Raw genomic sequence first — 17,292 nt, forward strand, 5'->3', positions numbered from 1 at the left:
ATCAATGGGAGCCGAGGGTGCTCAGGTGACTCAGGATGGGCACCCAATAATTGATGCACTCAAAATCAGAGGCTGCTTTTGAAATTTGGGCCTTAAATGGCTTATCTAGATGCACCTTTCTTTGAAAATCGAGGCTATAGTTTAAACTCCACCTCCTCGTAGAAAACCCCAAAATAGCAGCCTTTGTGTAGGAAACTTCTCAGGTGCTTGGGGTGACAAGTCTGCTACTCTCCGGTGCTTTGACAATAATTGGAGAAGTAACCCTGCAGATGGGTGTGCATTGTGAACACTTTACCTGCATAATTAGAAGCCCACTGGCCCTACCTTGAAGCCATCGCCACCCCAGTACTTGTCTATGAAGCCCTAAGCCATCTGTGTCATTCACAGGAGACGTAGGCTCCCCATTTGTTCCCATTCTCAACTTCACACCACTGTGGTTTTCATTGGAGGTCTTCCATGTTCCTTATATCAATTAATGAATTTCACTCTACATGTATCCATTAGAAATTTTGGAACGATTATAAGATGGTTTGAATGCTAAACCAAAATAATAAACACAAAGCCGACAATGCCATTCTGTGAACACTCTGTGTGTGCCCCTCAGTAATTTGTTTACATTATTGTTTTTATTTGCCAAACAACGAAAATATTATTGGCCTAGTTTGAGAATGGAAATTAAATTTTAATAGGATATACAGTAGTAATAAAGAAAAAGAGCGCACAAACAAGGGTTCTTCCGTGATAATTAAAAATTACAAAGTCATTACTCAGGCTTGCTTTCTGAATTGCTGAGTGAATTAAACTGCTTGTTTCAGTGCAAAGTCCTTACAGCGTTCTCTCATTAAAATTCCACATTGTCAAAATGGGTAAAAATGCATCTACAATGACTAATTTTGTTTAAACCTTGTCTTTACTGTGGGTCTTATCTCATTCCACAACACAGCTCACTTTGAAGAGACTTAATATATATTTGCTGAGCTGAGAAGGCAGAGAAAAGAAGTGACCACTTTTTGTAATATGTGTTCTTTTTCATTTAGATATTGAGAAGGAGATACTGGTACTGTGGGATACTAAAGCTCTTGTACCATAAAATGATATAATAATGAAAAGTATTACTTTTTATGGCATCTCTATAGTATTAGGAAGAGGCATTTTTCAACAAATGTTAATCTTTAATCTTTATAGATTGCATTTTGTAGGAGTAACTGGTCTGTAAAAGACTTGTCCTGCAATCTTAGAAGGATAAAAATATAGTAGAGTTGGTACCACAGAGTACTTTATGGGGAAATATTATAAACTTGTTTAAGAAATATATATATATAAATATGTCATGGGAAATATATAGAAAAACTAGGGCTGTTAATTAATCACAGTTAACTCACGCGATTAACTCAAAAAACATTAATCGCAATTAAAAAAATTAATCGTGATTAATCCCAGTTTTAATTGTACTGTTAAACAAAAGAATACCAATTGAAATTTATTAAATATTTTGGATGTTTTTCTACATTTTCAAATATATTGATTTCAATTACAACACAGAATACAAAGTGAACAGTGCTCACCGTATATTATTTGTATTACAAATATTTGCACTGTAAAATGATAAAAGAAATTATATTTTTCAATTCACCTCATACAAGTACTGTAGTGCAATCTCTTTATCGTGAAAGTGCAGCTTACAAATGTAGATTTTTTTGTTATATAGCTGTATTCAAAAACAAAACAACGTAAAACTTCAGAGCCCACAAGTTCACCGAGTCCTACTTCTTGTTCAACCAATCGCTAAGACAAACAAGTTTGTTTACATTTACATTCACTTTCAGGTGACATTGTAAACAAGAAGTGGGCAGCATTATCTCCTGTGCATGTAAACAGACTTGTTTGTCTGAGCAATTGGCTGAACAAGAAGTAGGACTGAGTGCACTTGTAGGCTCTAAAATTTGACGTTTTATTTTTGAATACAGTTATTTTTTGTGCATAATTCTACATTTGTAAGTTTAACTTTCATGATAAAGAGATTACACTACAGTACTTGTATTAAGTGAATTGAAAAATACTATTTATTTTATTTTTACAGTGCAAATATTTACGATAAAAAATGTAAGATGAGCACTGTACACTTTGTATTCTGTGTTGAAATTGAAATAAATATATTTGAAAATGTGGAAAACATTCAAAAATATATAAATAAATGGTATTCTATTATTGTTTAACAGCACGATTAATCATGTTTTTTAAATCGCTAGAGAGCCCTAATAGAGACACTTTGCCCCCAATTTTAGGAAGCGCTGCTATTTTGGACAGCACTTAAGCAGGTACTTAAGTGCTCGCCTGAATAGGGGGCTTTGTGAACGGAAGCCAAAAATGTGTATTCATTTTTAGTGTTCTACAAGCCATAATCCCAGAATACAAAACTTGGGCCTGGTCATGCAGCCCATATCCGCCCATGTGCTACTGAAATTGATGGAAATATTCTTGAAAGTAAGGTCTACTCACATGAGCAAAGACTGCAGAATTGGGCCCTGAATCCTGTTTTCATTAAAATAAATAATCAGAAGTATAATCCAAATATTGTTTTGGTCCTTAGTTTATCCTCCCACATTAGTCTCTCTTAACTTTTTATATGATCTCCAAATGCAGGCCTCAGCTCGGGAAAGAACATCATAACATGATTAGATCTGCTATTGTCAAGTCTTGGCATAAAGGTGGAAGTTTAAGTAAATGCTTAACTCTAAGCACCTTTAAAGTGTTGTCGTGAATAGGGTTGCCTCCTGAATTTCAGCCTTATCTATTAATGAAGCTCCATCTTTTTGTATATTGTTTTAGTGTATATGGCTTCGTACCAGTTAAGAAAGTCTTGGTCGCACTGACATTAAGGTTCCATTTACAAATGATGAGTAAAGATTTAATAAAACTTATAAATATTATAAGTATGTAACACGCAAGTAATGATGGTTATACGCCAGAATTATAAGAAACCTACTGATTTGTTGGGCTTCAGAACAATATAACAATTGATTAAGCATTCATTAGAACAACCACTAATAATTTATTAACACTATATAAATAATTTATAAATGCAATATTAATATAATGCATATAAAGTATTTATAACATAGAATTATAAAGTATAATATAAAGTTTGACCAAAGTTTCTTTGTCATTTTAAAAAGCAAAAGTGAACAAAAAATGTAGCTCTGCTTAATGTGCGCTCTTCTTTATTTCTAGGTAAGTGTCTCAGGTCTTAGAGTATGGAAGTTTCCTTATGTACGGCAAATCAAAAGATATAAGAACATACTTTGCTGTTCCAGTTCTCTGAGCACTGGAAGGTTGGATACCCTGTGGAGAAGTAAGGCCTGTATTATCCTCAGTTTTGATATTCTTTTATTATGGTTTTTCAGTATTTTCTGAGTTTGTGACCATATGTTCATCTCCAATTTTGTGCCCAGGCAAAAGCTTGTAGGTTTTGTATTCTCCACACAAACGCTTTTTGAGGGAATAGCTTGTGCAAAGTGGACATGTAAATTCAGAGCCCAGCTTGATGCTGGCTGAAAATGGAGCCTTTAATTAGAGCAGAACAAACTTTGGAATTTGTTTTCATCCCAAAACAGGATGAAAAGTTGAAATGTAAAAAAATTTGGAACAGAAATTCTGAAAAATTTTGTTTTGATTTGAAATGTTTTGATGTTTCTGAATCAAAACATTTTGCTATTCTGGATATTGATATTTTTCACTTTGTTGAATTGACTTGAAAGGCTTCCTTTTGAGTCAAGTCAACATTAAACAGGAGCCTGGAGTATAAGAGAGAATGGGGACATCAGGCTCTCTGACTGGGTCTCCAATGATGCACCACACAGATTGGTGTACTGGGTCCACATTGCATTGTGGGAGGTGTTGTTCTTCAGGAAGCCTGGTCTCTAGGAGACAATGTGGGCTTGAACTACAACTCCCATAAGGCAATACATTAGGAAAATACAGCTTTAATTTTTTTTTTTGGAACGGATTTGAAACATTTCCAGTCCAATTAATAAAACAAAATTCCAGTTTGGGTTGAATAGGCATATTTCGTTTTGATTTTCCTGACAGAAAATTGAAGATGTTCAGCAAAATCAAAATTTTCCTATGGGAATGTTTGCTTTTGTGGAAACTGCATTTTCCATCAGAAAATTCCCGACCAGCTCTACCTCCAATGTTAGAGGGAGGAGGTGGGAGGGACGGGTGTACACGTGTTTCGGGGCTTAATCCTACCAGTGGGCAAGTGATGATGCTACTACATAGATGGAATCCACAGCTGTTCTGAACACACACTGGACTCACTGGTGCAGATCCCCAGTTGCACCATTTGGAAAGCTACGCATTCTGCTGCCATGTAGTAGAGGCCCATGTTGTCCCCACCTCAGCAAGCTGGAGAAGTGACCCCAGACAGAATCCCGCACCCTGCACTGTTGCAGAGCCATGCGCTCCTCTGTGTTGCATGCATCACCTGTCCTCTGTTGCATGGGTGGGCTTTGGTTCATGTGCTGCTCTACGAGGTCCTCACCACAGCCCTGCAGGGCTCTGCACACTCAGTGGTGCTCTGAGATCCACGCAGCAAGAATCAAGCCATTGTGAGTGAAAGATAATGCTTCTGTAGTCTCCTTGGTTAAAGCAAACTGGAGTAGAAAAATGATCAGTGAACAAGAAAAAACAATTGATGTTGACTGTCCTATCTTAGAAACAGTCAAAGCAAGCTATTAGCACTATGTTATCAATATCTATAATAACCTCTGGGGGAATGTCTATCTAGTGTTTATTTTTTCCACAGTTTATCATATGTTTGTTATTGCAGGGTGACTCACCTGAGCTGTGCTGCTAGCATTAGGGTTTTCTGTTAGACAACCACTGAAATATTAACTACTATCATTTTCACTGGTGGCAATTAATTATGATAGAGGCATACAAAGTTTTTGCATGCTGCCTGTGAGTATTTTTTTTCAGTGCTGAGATGTACTGTTTGTTCCAGGGTAGATTAACTGGAGAAGTTCATCCCCAAAAAATTAATGTCAGGATTTTGTAGGGTGCCATGTGGTAGTTGCCATCTCGGATTGTTGTTGTTTTTTTCCCAGAGAAACAGTGCGTTCACAGCCAATTTGTCCTCTTTCATTCGCACTGTGAGGGCTTGCCTTCAGTGCACTGTTAGCCCAAAGTATAACATAGCTATTGCCTCTGACCAAATTTATGTGCACCCACAAAAGGCTCTATCTTAAATTAAGTGCTGCTTTAAATTCGAGCTGGCTGTCCCATCAGGTGGTGGGGGTTGAAGGTCAAGTGCTGCAGATGCTGGAGTTAGGATTGCAGTGGGGACTCAGCTACTGGTTTCTGCTGATACCAACACCCTCACTCAAGGCTAATGTGAGTGTAGATAACTCCATCTGTCACTGCAGTGAAGAATGTTGTTTATGAGATTGAATTAGTCCCTCCATCTTCCATTGTGCTTGGGCCAAAGACAACGTGTTCACTCAAATACCAGCAGCCCAACTGCCATACTGAAACACTGATGATATTTATTGTATTGGTGGTGAAAAAGCAGGGGCTGAACTGGTCCAGTAAACAGTGGCTCACTGAGATGCTACTTTTCTGTGGAGGTTGCCACCTGGTGCTACAACACCTGAGCTTTCATGTAAGAGTGTGAGTCTTTAGCCCTTGTGGTTGCAAAGATAACACCAAATGTAAACTGAGTATAAGTGATATAATGACGTCTACCTTAGTCTTCAGTCAGCCTGAAACAATATCTCTGAGAGGTGTGCATGGTTCTGAATCCTCTGTGTGGGTCATTAACAATGCAGCCTAATTATTACAATTTAAGTGTCAACACTTTCAATTGTTTTACTGCTGACTGAAGCATACGGTAAAACCAGAGGATGAACATATTATTGATATCTGCACAATCTGCTCATTCTGGTGTCACAAGTGGCAGAGGTTGGTTTCTGAGCAGAGCCGGGCAACAATACCACTTCTCTCACATGCCCCTGCTCCCAAAATTCAGCCTCTCCACAAAATATTACTAACCAATAATGGGGGTTGGGGGAGGATCCTGGTGCCAGTGCTCTTAAATTCACTGCAGCATGAATGATCTGACAGGGGTTGCTCCAAGGATGGAGCATTTCCTTCCTTCACCCTGAGACTGAGTTCATGGTTGCTCTAGTACTTTAGAAGATTAAAGAGCAGAAGCTCTCCATTTGCTTTGAACCCAGATTTCAGAGATGGGTCAGTACAGTTTGCACTCAAGCTGTATAACAGATCCAGGTGCAGTACTGACCCGTTGTATTTTACAGTTAAAATCAGGCGGCTGTAATTTAAAATGGGCTTTGGGATATTATTTTACACAAAGAAAGAGCTGAGAGATAAATACCCTAGTTCAGCTCAGATGTAAATTGTAATTGTGGCTTTACAGTGTATGTATTAGAATATTGACCTGAATTGACACTACAAATATAATTACATTGATTCTTTACTGATGGCTATAAACAGTGACATTTCCCTTGATCTCTGAACAGAGTTAGTTATAAAACACATGCTCCACTTTTATATTCACGCATTGCATTCTCATCACTTTTGTCTCTTACTCCCTGAGGGCTTGATTTAGAAGTGTCTGATTTAATGGGGGGGGAAAAAAAAGATGAAACAACAAAGACAGCAGTTCAGAGCATTCCTAATGTAAAAGAAGGTGTTTCTTTTTGATTATGCTGCTCAGAATTCATTGTTTTATATTTTAATATTTTGCTTAATAAATATGACCTTGGGCTATTTTCATTGTTGAAATTATTTTTAAATGTATATCTGCTTTCATTCTTGGAGGGACTATTACTGACGTTAAGGCATATTGAACTGATTTGATTTAACCTATCACACTCTTAAGTTCCCATCAGGTGAGCAAACTGAAAAGAGCTTTTCTAAGGAAGGGTAGAAATTGGACATGGGAACCTTGGAAATAGCAATTTTACTACTGGCAAATTTGAGTCATAAAAATCAGAACTAATCATGGGTACAACATAGATGTTTTCAGAATTACTGCTCTCAACCTCCCCTAGTAGCTTGGCCTTTCATGGTAAATTCTGTGGGCAGACCAAAGAGAATGTAAAAGTTGCAGGTAACTCAAAGTGCATGCAAATTTCACATTCTCAAGTGCATGCAAATTTCACATTCTCAAGTGCATGCAAATTTCACATTCTCAGTTGCTTTTGTTTTTAGTGACACATAAGGTCTAGTTAACATAATAGCTGAGGGGGTCTGAGAATCTACTTTCTAACAGTGCAAAAATACTGATACATTTCAGCAGACCGGACTGAATTATATCTGCTGTAATGGGACAAATACTGTTTTATGTGATAGTCACAAAACCATTATGAAAAAGCAATAATGGACCGTTGAACATACCTCTGCTAGTAGACTCGGCCACCTGAAAGAGAAAGTTTGCCTCTTTGTTTGCCTCTGCATGTGTTTTCTTAAAGGTGGGAAATTGTTGTTGTACTGCATTGTAGAACCTATTATCTCAAGCTAAAATCGGGGCCCTGTTGTGTGTGTTGTTGTACATGCACAGAGATTTTATAATCTAAACAGACAAGACACATACTATGTGAGAAAGGAAGTATAATTCTTCTCTAGAACTAGTCAACATTTTTCATTTTTTTTATATTGAACAATGGGATTCCACTGATGATGACAACTTTCACAAGAGCCACAAACCATTTTTGTTGAGTTTTCCATTTCAGAATTGTGAGACAATCCCACTTTATCACACTTGATTTTTTTTTCTTCCCCCCTTTTATCCTGCACAAGTAAAAGATAGGAAGGGGCGGGAGAGAAAATGCTTTTCTCCCTTCAGTTACTTTCATTTTCATCTCCTTCACCTTTTTCTGGGAGGAATTAAAATAAGAGAGAGTGGGATTTTTTCCCACCAGAATGAAATGAAAGTTGTTTTCACATTTTTTTATTGAAAAACAAAATACCTAATGAAAAATCTCCAGTGAAACAAAAACTTTTGTTGTTGCTGAAATTTTTCAAAATTTCCATCAGCTTATTTTACAGTGGGAAACTGGGGCACTGAGACTTAAGGCTGGGATAATCAAAAGATTAACTCCTGTTAAATTTCAGTGTGGACTGAGATCACCCAGAAAGACCCATCACACAAATTGAATCCAGATCTCTTGAGGGCCATTCCAGAACCTGAACCACAAGACCATTCTCCGTTGTATTAAAAACAATGACTGCCTGACTAGTAATTACTTGAAAGTCTAGAAAACACCAAAAATATAATCACAGAAGTATTACAGTTTAATAAAGCCACATTAGATCAATATTGGCCTGCTGCATATTATTGCCACATGTAGATATTAATATTGGACAAATGACTAAATACAGGATACTTCTAATTTCTATACCCTAGGATATAAAATGTGATTGTTGCAGTTTATTTTCACCCCCATGCAATAATTACTTGGAAAATACAAAAGACGACTGTCCACTTTGGAGATATCAGCTTTGCATGCTCTCCTCTCACCCCGGAAGTAAAAATCCTCATTACAAAACTGTAGAGATATTCCTACACCTGTTGTGGTCCAGTTTACTAGTAGAGAGGATTGGGGAGGAGAGTTAACTATCACTAAAACTCTCTCTGATCAACCAATCTAGAAGATAGAGCTTGATAAATGGAACTTGAACTTCAAAATAGATTGTCCCTGCTAGGAACTTCTGCAGAACACGTTCCTGCTATAGTTAAATGACATTCTTCTTGGTAGATATCAACAACAGAAATCTTTGAAAGTATTAGATTAAAAACTGTAGAGTTGTTGAACATTTTGTTCCTTTTCTCCTTTTTCCAGTCTGTGCTGCTAATTTGCAGGTATTTCCAGTGGTGAGTTGGAGCCAGTTCACGCCGGTTCACAAGAACCGGTTGTTAAATTAGAAGCTGGTGTAGAACCGGTTATTAAAGGGGCTGGTGGGTGGGCAAACTCCGGTCCGCGGGCCACATCTGGCCTGCGGGGCCTTCCTGTCCGGCGCGCCTGAGCTCCCAGCTGGGGAGGCTTCCCCAGCCCCTCCCCCAATCCCCCCACCACCCTCCACAGAGCCCCAGTGTGCCGTGCTGCCGGCACCAGCACAGTTCTGCAGCTCCTGCCACTTTGAGGGGTTGGATAAGGGGCAGGGAGCAGTTGGAGGGGGTGGTGGTTCTGGGGGGGTGGTCAGGGGACGGGGAATGGGGGGGATTGGGTAGGCGGAGTTCCGGGGCTCTTTCGGGGTGGTGGTGCATGGGGTCGGGGCAGTCAGGGGACAGGGAGTGGGGCAAGTTGGGTAGGGGGTGGGGTCCTGGGGGGCAGTTAGGGTGGGGGGGTCTCAGGAGGAGGTGGTCAGGGGACAAGGAGCAGGGGGTTTGATGGGTTGCAGGTTCTGAAGGGGGCAGGATGTGGGTTGGGGTCGGATGGGAGGGGGGAGACAGGCACGTGGGGCTTGTACTCACCGTACAGTTCCCTACTGGGTCTTCGGCGGCACTTCGGGGGCGGGGCGGGGGTGTGTGTGTGTCTTCACTCGCTGTGGGTGAAGGACCTGCTGCCGAAATGCCGCCGAAAACCTGGAGCAAGTGAAGACACCCCACACCACCACCACCGAAGTGCTGCCAAGGACCTGGTAGGGAACCAGTTATTAGGATTTTGGGAGCTCATCACAGGGTATTTCCAGCAACAATTTCTCTGACTTCTTTATAACATTGTCAGAATCATCCTTGAGTATATGTGCAACAAGACCAAAATAATTTGTAACTCAGCATGCTAAATATACTGTCAGTTCTAAGATTATAAGAGTGATCATTCTAGCAGAATGCTATAATCAAGCCACCATGTTGTTTAGCCTTATTTAAAGATGTTTTTAAATGTTTGTTTTTTAATCTTATTTTAGCAAGCTGCAAAAGGAGTCTTTGTCAAACTAGGTTAGAAGTTTACCAAACACTGATAGTGTCTTTTGTGATGAGACAAATGCCTCTAACTGCCTAAACACAGCTGTACTGTAAATCAGTCAGCCTTTAATCACAATAACAACAGTCGCTGACAATACATTAAAGGATTTGTAAATATCACCCATTTCAGGAGCCTGCCTGCTTATACTTTTAGAAGCACAACTAATAAAGCTGGTGGTTGTGTGAGCTCTTGTGCTGTCTGGTTATATATTTTTAAAAAATTAGCAGATGTGAAAACAAGTAAAGGTAATTTTTATATAAAAATTGGAATAGTATTTGCCAGTGCATCTCATTAGAAAGATTGTAGAGCAAAGCAGAGCTGTCTTGATTATAATAACTATCTTTCAGATAATGCAGCATTACATTAGCACTTTACAATTCTGTTTTGTAAGTAGATTTTTTTTATTATTTTTATTTTATTTTTAGTTCTTCACTGAAGTCTGAAATCTAAACGAAAATGGTCTGCGCTTTTGACTATGACAAAGAAATGCTGCTGTTTTTCTCTGTTCGAATGGCTGCCTCAAGTACGAAGTTTGTGATGCTGTTGGGGGGAAGCCATCAGTAACTGACACAGTAGACACTGACATGGAAAATGTAGCCAGGTAGACCTTTTATCTCCAGAAAGATGGACAGCTCTTTCTATAGCAAATATAATGGCAGATGGGGATAGAACATTTCCTGACCTTTCTGTAAATACTTATTAGTGCTGTTGAGTATTCAGCATCTACAGATACTTTTGGCAGTAATTTCCTTCATTGTCATTTAGCTGGGGCTTAGATGGTGTGTGTCTGATATCTGAGCAGTTGTAAATGATCAAAACATGGAGACCTGGGAGAAGGGTCAGAAATTGAGGGGGAGCATGGGCTGTCATAGCAGGGATAAAGGAAAGACAAGACAGAACTGGGGGGGCGGGTGTCAAATCAGTGTCTTAGATGTCTGCATACTAATGCAAGAAGTATGAGAAATAAGCAGGAAGAACGTGAAATGCTAATAAATAAACACAACTATGACATAGTTGGCATCACAGAGACTTGGTGGGATAATACGCATGACTGGAATATTGGTATAGAAGGGTACAGCTTGCTCAGGAAGGACAGGGAGGGAAAAAAGGGAGGAGGTGTTGCCGTATATTATATATTAAAAATATATACACTTGAACTGAGGTTGAGATGGAAATAGGAGACAGACTTGTTGAAAGTCTCTGGGTAAGGATAAAAGGGATAAAAAACAAGGGTGATGTCATGGTAGAGGTCTACTACACACCACCTAACCAGGAAGAAGTGGATGAGGCTTTTTTTAAACAACTAACAAAATCATCCAAAGCACAGGACTTGGTGGTGATGGGGGACTTCAACTACTCAGACATCTGTTGGAAAATAACACAGCAGGGCACAGATTATCCAACAAGTTCTTGGAATGTATTGGAGACCATTTTTAATTTTAGAAGGTGGAGAAAGCCACTAGGGGTGAGAGGCTGTTCTAGATTTTATCTTGACAACTATGGAGGAACTGGGTGAGAATTAGAAAGTGGAAGGCAGCTTGGGTGAAAGTGATCACGAAATGACAGAGTTCATGATCCTAAGGAATGGTAGGAGGGAGAACAGAAAAATAAAGACAATGGATTTCAAGAAGGCAGACTTTAGCAAACTCGGAGTTAGTAGGTAAGATTCCATGGGAAGCAAGTCTAAGGGGGAAAATAATTGAAGACAGTTGGCTGGTTTTTGGAGACATTTATTAAGGGCACAAGAACAAACTATCCCTCTGCGTAGGAAAGATAGGAAGTATGGCTTACCCAGGAGATCTTCAATGATCTAAAACTCAAAAAAGAGCCCTACAAAAAGGGGAAACTAGGTCAAATTACAAAGGATGACTATAAACAAGTATATAGGGATAAACTTAGAAAGGCCAAAGCACAAAACGAGATCAAACTAGCTAGAGATATAAAAGGGTAACAAGAAAACATTCTACAAATAAATTAGAAGTAAGAGGAAGACCAAGGACAGGGTAGGCCCATTACTTAGTGAAGGGAGAAAAACAATAACAGAAAAATGTGGAAATGGCAGAGGTGCTTAACGACTTCTTTGTTTCGGTTTTCACCAAGAAGGTTGGTGGCGATTGGACATCTAACATAGTGAATGCCAATGAAAATGAGGTAGGATCAGAGGCCAAAATAGGGAAAGAACAAGTTAAAAAATACTTAGAGAAGTTAGATGTTTTCAAGTCACCAGGGCCTGATGAAATGCATCCTAGAATACTCAAGGAGCTGACTAAGGAGATATCTGAGCCATTAGCGATTATCTTTGAAAAGTCATGGAAGACGGGAGAGATTCCAGAAGGTTAGAAAAGGGCAAATACAGTGTCAATCTATAAAAAGGGAAATAAGGACAACCCGGGGAATTACAGACCAGTCAGCTTAATTTCTGTACCCAGAAAGATAATGGAGCAAATAATTAAGCAATCAGTTTGCGAACATCTAGAAGATAATAAGGTGATAAGTAACAGCAGGGATTTGTTAAACAAATCGTGTCAAACCAACCTGATAGCTTTCTTTGACAGGGCAACAAGCCTTGTGGATAGGGAATAAATGGTAGATGTGGTATATCTTGACTTTAGTAAAGCTTTTGATACTGTTTCGCATGACCTTCTCATAAACAAACTAGGGAAATGCAACCTAGATGGAGCTACTATAAGGTGGGTGCATAACTGGTTGGAAAACCGTTCCCAGAGAGTAGTTATCAGTGGTTCCCAGTCATGCTGGAAGGGCATAACGAGTGGGATCCCACAGGGATCGGTTCTGGGTCCGGTTCTGTTAAATATCTTCATCAGTCATTTAGATAATGGCATAGAGAGTACACTTGTAAAGTTTGCAGATGATACCAAGCTGGGAGGGATTGCAAGTGCTTTGGAGGATAGGATTATAATTCAAAATGATCTGGATAAACTGGAGAAATGATCTGAAGTAAATAGGATGAAATTCAATAAGGACAAATGCAAAGTATTCCACTTAGGAAGGAACAGTGAGTTGGACACATACAAAATGGGAAATGACTGCCTAGGAAGAAGTACTGAGGAAAGAGATCTGGGGGTCATAGTGGACCACAATCTAAATATGAGTCAACAGTGTAATATGGTTGCAAAAAAAGCAAAACTAATTCTGGGATTTATTAGCAGGAGTGTTGTAAGCAAGACACGAGAAGGAATTCTTCCGCTATACTCTGTGCTGATTAGGCCTCAACTGGAGTATTGTGTCCGGTTCTGGGTGCCACATTTCAGGAAAGATGTGGAAAAATTGGAGAAAGTCTAGAGAAGAGGAACAAAAATCATTAAAGGTCTAGAAAACATGACTACCAGGGAGGATTGAAACAATTAGGTTTGTTTAGTCTTGAAAAAAGAAGACTGGGGGGACATAACAGTTTTCAAGTACATAAAAGATTGTTACAAGGAGGAGGGAGAAAAATTATTGTTCTTAACCTCTGAGGATAGGACAAGAAGCAATGGGCTTAAATTGCAGCAAAGGAGGTTTAGGTTGGACATTAGGAAAAACTTCCTAACTGTCAGCATGATTAAACACTGGAATAAATTGCCTAGGGAGGTTGTAGAATCTCCATCATTGGAGATTTTTAAGAGCAGGTTAGACAAACACCTGTCAGGGATGGTCTAGATAATACTTCGTCCTGCCATGAGTGCAGGGGACGGCACTAGATGACCTCTCGAGGTCCCTTCCAGTCCTTTGATTCTATGAAAGTTATTCGGTTTCATAAGGCTTTATGTGGCCAGTTTCAGAGGAGTTCTAAGCCATGGTCCATTCTTGGAACTCTGGGAGACCTTCAAATTTGTGCACATTTTCTCTGCTTGTTTTTGGTTTGGGCTCTCCTGATACTAATATATATAATTTCTGAAGTATTACTGGGAGACAGTTCAGTATTAGTTAACTATTGCTTTTTTACATCTGATAGTGGAGCACAGAGCCGTTCACCACTACATCACTGGTTTAAATGCAGTGTGGGTTAATGAGTAAAATTTGCCCACTACTGGTTCTTTGGTGGTAACATAAGTGGCAGTCTCAGCAGAGACCAGGAATTGAATGGGCTGTTCACTTCAGCAAGCAGGAAGATCCTCTCTAGATGGTGGTTTGGGGTGTGCGAGGCTGAAATTTGACATGCCCACCATCCATGCTGAGGTTTTTCCTGTGGATAAACAGAGGATTTCATTCTCCAGGGTTCACTGTGCAATCAATTCTGCAAGCATTAGTTCATTTAGGCCTTGATCCTGCCCAGACACTGAGTGTTCTAGGTCATGATCTGCTAAAGCACATGCTTAAACTTAAGCACTGGGAAGTCCCATAAAAGATAAGCACATGGTTAAGTACTTTGCTGGACTGGGTCCAGAGTGCTGAGCACCTTACAAAATATGCTTGTGACGGGGTCTGTTTACCCCGCACTAGCCCAGACAGGGTTAAGCCCATGGTATTGACAGCAGAAGTCCCGCCTTCCTGGCAAGACTGGGCATGCTCCAAATGCTCTAGTAGTATAAAGGGAGGGAGACCAGCTCATTCTGGGCTGGAAGCTGCCAGGGAAGGACCTGTCTGGGAAGCTCCTGCGGAGGGCCAGCCACAACCCCTGACTGCGCCGGGAATCGAAGCCATCCATGGCCTGCCTGCACCCCGGCGGCTGGAGGAAACCCTGGAGACGACTGGCCCTGCCGAGCACAGAGGACCCAACATCTCATGGGAAACCCCAACACAGACTCTGGTAGGAAGTGACCCAGGGAGGGTGACGGAGTGGTACCTCCCACCCGGGGAAACTCAGTGTGTTTTGGTAGGACCCCCCTGCTGAGTCAGTGGCAAGCTGTTACGCCACTGTTAGGGCCTGGGTCGGGGCCTGGTGGAGTCGGGTGGGCCTGGCCCCCCCTACCAGGGCTGCCATACCCCATAAGGGGCGCCCTAATGCTATAGGCTCTGGCCACTAGGCCATGCTGCCCCACGCCAAAGGGTGGCTCTATAGTCTCTGGCCGCTAGGCTGCTTTATAGACTGTGACTGATAGGCCATGCTGCCCTGACCCTAGGGGCGTGGACTGTCACAATGCTCTTAAATACTGGGAGAAAAAGGTACGGGATGGTTTCCATTTAAGACGTAACACGGCCTTTCTATATTGATTGCAGTACAGCAAAATGCCGCAGTTACCTCAAAAACCCCGGGAGAGTCAGTCATCGCTGAATGTTTAATAGTGTCTGCTGTATTACTTTACTATGATTAGCCTAGTGACATATTCCATAGCCTTCAGGCAATCTCTTTGAAATAGATTTCCATTTTAAAAAATATAATGCCATGACCATACTAAGGGGTGAATTATCAAGTTCAGAAGTCAGGAATATCTTCACTGGCATGTCTTTTACATATAACTTTGCACAGGCAAGTTTTTGCAAAATCTAATTCAGGCATAAAGCATTTTAGTGTAAAATACTATTTGCATCAAATTGACCCTGTCTGTGGTACCTACGTCTTATCAGAAGTACTCTAGATGTATTTGTGTGCATTCAGGGGAGTTTTACGTGTCTAGAGGAGTTTGATCAGCTGATCAGAAAATCTACTATTGTACAGGGGTCTTTGGAGCCTTGCATCAGAATAAATCATGAGCCAAACTAAGTCAGCCCTGTAGACTGGGTTACCCAGGATTTACCACTATGTAACTGTCAGAAGATTCTAGCCCTTTAGGGATACATCATCCAATCTGTCTCTCTCCTTCCCTGCCTCCAGTTGCACCCGCCATGTTCCCCATTCCCATTGACTCCCAGGCCTAGCATTGCTCCCCAGGCACTTTGTCCAGTCTTAATGACCCGCCCCCCAAGCCCTTTGTCCCTGTGTCTTTGCCAGCCATTCCTAGTCACCCGACACACACACACACATCAACTCCCAGTCTGTTTCCCTCTTGTCCCATCACCTGCCTCCAGTCCTGGCCTTACGCTTCTTGTCCCAATCTACTTTGTCCATTTCCCCCCAGGTCATTCTCGTGTCCCCTCTGCATTTGAATCAAGCTCCTGAGCACTGTCTGGGTGCCAGCCTGAGGGTATTTAGAGCACAGGAAAGAGAGTCTCCCTTTTTACAGTTCCAGGGCTTGGCCCTGGCATGGCCCACAGCAGCCCAAACCAGCAATTTCAGGGAAAGTCCCACTTAGCTCCAGGCTGGAGCATGCTCAGTGCAGCTAGAATCTTCAGGGTTTGTAGTTTAAACTCTAGGAAGTCTCTACTGAGAGCAGGCTGAGATTTTTCAAAGGTTCATAACTTGACCAAATGTGAGCAGATATTCACAGGAACAGCAAAAAGCACCCCCTACCCTCCCCCAATTTCAAGTACCTGTTCCAAACCATTCAGGCACTAGACGGTTTCAAAGAAATATTGGCCAGAATTTTTTTAACATGGGCAAAACCTATATCTCGCTAACCTCATTTTAGGAAACAGCTGAACCATTTTGGCTGAAATTTTGCAGCTAACAAAAATATTCATCTGAAGCAGGCAATCAGCATGGAAAATTTCAACCCAAGCAGTTAAGTGTTGGCAAAGTTATTTGCAACTGAATAGCATTTTATAATGGTGTTGGGCCATCTTGATAGGGAGTGCTACAAGCCCCATTTACGGCACTTACACCCAGGCCTAAAGTGTACAAGATTCATTGGGAAAGGTACAATATGCATGAAATATGGACTAGACTGTTTGCAACATAAAATTTTTTTGTTTAAATGAGTTATGTTGCATAAAAAACCAAACTGATAGAAACCCTGACTTAACTGTGAGAGCAGATGTTCAGTGCACATTAGTGTGCAATGAAAGTTAAATTTGGCAAGGTCTTTGCTTTCTTACCTCTATGAAAAGAATTGATTGGTATATTTATTATTCTAATTACACAATTGGTTGGATTGGATGTAGGCTGTAGCTGATTAAGAGTTATGACTCTATCCTGAAATACAGTCCAGCATAAAGTGCCAGCTTCTATTTCCCTTTCCAATGCAAAACATGTTTTCTTTTCCACACCCAGCTTGGTTTTATTTAATAATAATGAGACAGTCACACCTGTAGTAGATTAGAATTGATTGTGTGTGATTCATATTTTGCTGGGCCCTCCTGTGGCGGCATTATTTCATGAATTTCTCTACATTATCTGTCATGCATTATCACTGGGTTTTGTGAACACCTGTAGCATTAGTTTTTCCTACATGACTGGCAATATGAGGCTTTTTAGAATTTGCATGGCTAAAATTGACCAAAAAGGTAGATTTAAAAAGTGCATCTTCATGTAAACATATTTGGT

At 40.5% G+C, this 17,292-nt stretch overlaps 1 protein-coding gene across 13 annotated transcripts in view; it reads left to right on the forward strand.

Annotated features, from left to right (window-relative positions):
* Positions 1 to 17,292, forward strand: part of CDH4 (cadherin 4) — an 823,907-nt gene that overhangs the window by 392,379 nt on the left and 414,236 nt on the right. Inside the window, exon 1 of one of the 13 annotated variants that reach the window (XM_039498109.1) lies at positions 3,291 to 3,352. The exons of 11 other annotated variants lie outside the window; for them this stretch is intronic. In XM_039498109.1, the coding sequence (XP_039354043.1) occupies position 3,352 (1 nt within the window). In that variant the 5' untranslated portion in view covers positions 3,291 to 3,351. Of the gene's footprint in view, positions 1 to 3,290; positions 3,353 to 14,699; positions 14,740 to 17,292 lie in introns of those variants that run through there. One more of the 13 variants, XM_039498106.1, reaches the window with a different exon arrangement.

This window comes from Mauremys reevesii, linkage group 13 (genome assembly GCF_016161935.1).
Source record: "Mauremys reevesii isolate NIE-2019 linkage group 13, ASM1616193v1, whole genome shotgun sequence".
Classification (NCBI taxonomy): domain Eukaryota; kingdom Metazoa; phylum Chordata; order Testudines; family Geoemydidae; genus Mauremys; species Mauremys reevesii.